Here is a 2109-nt window from a genome sequence, read left to right on the forward strand (position 1 = left end):
TAACAATTACATCTTTTCTGGGCCTCTTTAGAATTAGGGTCCATGGTTGGGCTGTCCCATTTCGTGCGGAATTATCGTTACCTATCTATAGGGTACACCGTTAGAAATCGTTCAAGTCTTGTTGCGCTTCCAGCGTTATTTCGTCCCCCCCCCGTCCCCCTTATTTTCTTATATAGAAAATGGACAGAGTGGGCAGTTGGGAAGGGGTCAAGTGGGCGACGTTCAGTCCGCACGTAGCTTAGACACGCCCTTCGGACTCCACCACCGGGGGTTGCCTAGTTATTTTTTTTTCCTATCCCAAACGTGAGAGGAATAAAGTCAATTTCTATCGACGTTGCACGGTCAGTCCTCGCCCACGCTTTAAGGTGCGTTTTCAAAGGAGCGTGTTGAGGGTAAAAATCGAGCGGGTGCGAGAAAAAATTAAAAATTCTCGCACCCGCTCCGCGAGCAACCGTTTTCATTAAAGCGATATTTTTTGCGGGTGCGAGTAAAAGCCGCGAGCGAGGAAAAAAATCGCTACCCGCTCCGATCAGATTCAATTAGATATTCTCGCTAAGCGTTTTTCTTTCTCGCTTAATGTTTGTGATGTCATATTTTTCGTAGCCAATAGGAGCGTCGAAAACTTTGGCGCGTGTTTTAAGTGCAGCGCGAGATTTGAAAGGCTACGTTTTAAGCCTAATTATTACCAGTTTTAGAACTGAATATAAAAATGGGTAAAAAATCCTTAATAAACGAAAATTTAAAACTAATTCGAGCTGAGAACAAAAGAGTATTAGATGAAAAAAAAGAAAAATTAATAGATTTAGTTAGAGAAAGAGATGTTATATGGAACAGGAAACTTGTGGCTTATCGCCACACTGATTTGAAAGAGAATAAATGGATGGAAGTAGCGACGAAAATGCAGATGAATAGTAAGCCTTGTTGAGATATAGGTGCTTTTCTTCAGCTAAAATGTTCATTATTTAGAAAGCGAATGTAAAAAAATGTGGAAGAACCTGGTGGATCATTTTCGTAATACATTTTACGCAGTAACCACAACAAAAAGTGGTCAAGAATTTGATGAGACCCAAGCGGATAGAATAAAGTGGGCTTACTTTAAGCCGCTTCTTTTTTTGAAAGATGTGCTTGCGCGAAGAGAGTATGTAAATATTTCTCATTGTCGCAACTTCAATTATGAAAATATATATTTAAATGACGTAGAACTTCTTCAAACTTCGACGAAAATCAAAAACAAGGGGAGAATGATGTTTCTACATCCCCAAAATGTGACGATAAAGAAAATGACGTGGATGAAATGGTATTTTGCGCAACTTTAGTAAAACATTCAGTTACACAAATGAAACTAACTTCATTCGTGTGAATAAGGTGATAGAGGCAGGCGGAAAAGAATTTACGGTGAAAGATTTTGAAGGTTTTGCCGATGATAAAGACCAAGGTCCATCAAATGAGAGTGAAGAAATTAGACGAAACGATAAAAAACGTAAAAGGGACAGCTCTGAGGTGGACGAGAGAAAAGCACCCCAATCTCTAAAAAAACGAAGTACTACACATGAAATATTCTTGAATCAAATGGCAGAATTAAATAGGTACGACTTCGGAAACTGTGCGTGTGTTTACTTCTTTCTAAATTATAATTACTGATCGTCAAATACAGGGAACTGCAAACATCGCAAGATGATAGTGCAATTTTTGGTGATTTAGTTGCCACGATGATGAGGAAGGTTTCACCAAACTTCGTAAATGATTGCCAAATAGAAGTTATGAAACTAATCAATTCGTTTGCCAAAGGTAACCCCATCAGTGTGGACACCCATAGTTATTTTTAATGCAAATTATTGTTATGTAAACATATTTTGAGTTATTAAATTATAATCATTTTAATTGTATTAAAGTTCGTCGGGTTTTTTCACTCCTTTCATTTCCCATTGCCAACTAACTTGCCCCGCAGGAGAAGAAAAATAATTGGCAAATGTTTTTCGAACATTGTTGGCTTCGTACTTGAAATTTTTGGATGCAGTTGGTTCCAACTTACGAAAACCAAACGCTGGGTTTTCTTCTAAATTTTTCGCCCATAGTCCTTCCTTGAGGGATCCATCCTTATTAATAGAA

General features: G+C 38.3%; 1 protein-coding gene across 1 annotated transcript; it reads left to right on the top strand.

Annotated features, from left to right (window-relative positions):
- Nucleotides 1-388: 388 nt before the first annotated feature.
- LOC149623280 (uncharacterized) lies at nt 389-1885 on the top strand. Its single transcript, XM_089852611.1, has 5 exons — nt 389-911; nt 967-1138; nt 1201-1297; nt 1366-1586; nt 1655-1885. Exons 1-5 carry the CDS (start codon nt 710-712, stop codon nt 1824-1826), a joined length of 864 nt encoding a protein of 287 aa, XP_089708737.1. The 5' UTR covers nt 389-709; the 3' UTR covers nt 1827-1885.
- The last annotated feature ends 224 nt before the right edge of the window (nt 1886-2109 follow it).

This window comes from Phalangium opilio, unplaced genomic scaffold (genome assembly GCF_054372755.1).
Source record: "Phalangium opilio isolate 3A_F unplaced genomic scaffold, DU_Popi_V2 ptg000113l_1, whole genome shotgun sequence".
NCBI classification, from domain to species: Eukaryota; Metazoa; Arthropoda; class Arachnida; order Opiliones; family Phalangiidae; genus Phalangium; species Phalangium opilio.

Coding starts and splice junctions, on each gene's coding strand:
- LOC149623280 (XM_089852611.1), top strand. CDS start 710: ATGGGTAAAAAATCCTTAATAAACGAAAATTTAAAACTAATTCGAGCT. Junction 1,139..1,200: donor GATGTGCTTGCGCGAAGAGA/GTATGTAAATAT, acceptor TAAATGACGTAG/AACTTCTTCAAACTTCGACG. Junction 1,298..1,365: donor AAAATGACGTGGATGAAATG/GTATTTTGCGCA, acceptor CGTGTGAATAAG/GTGATAGAGGCAGGCGGAAA.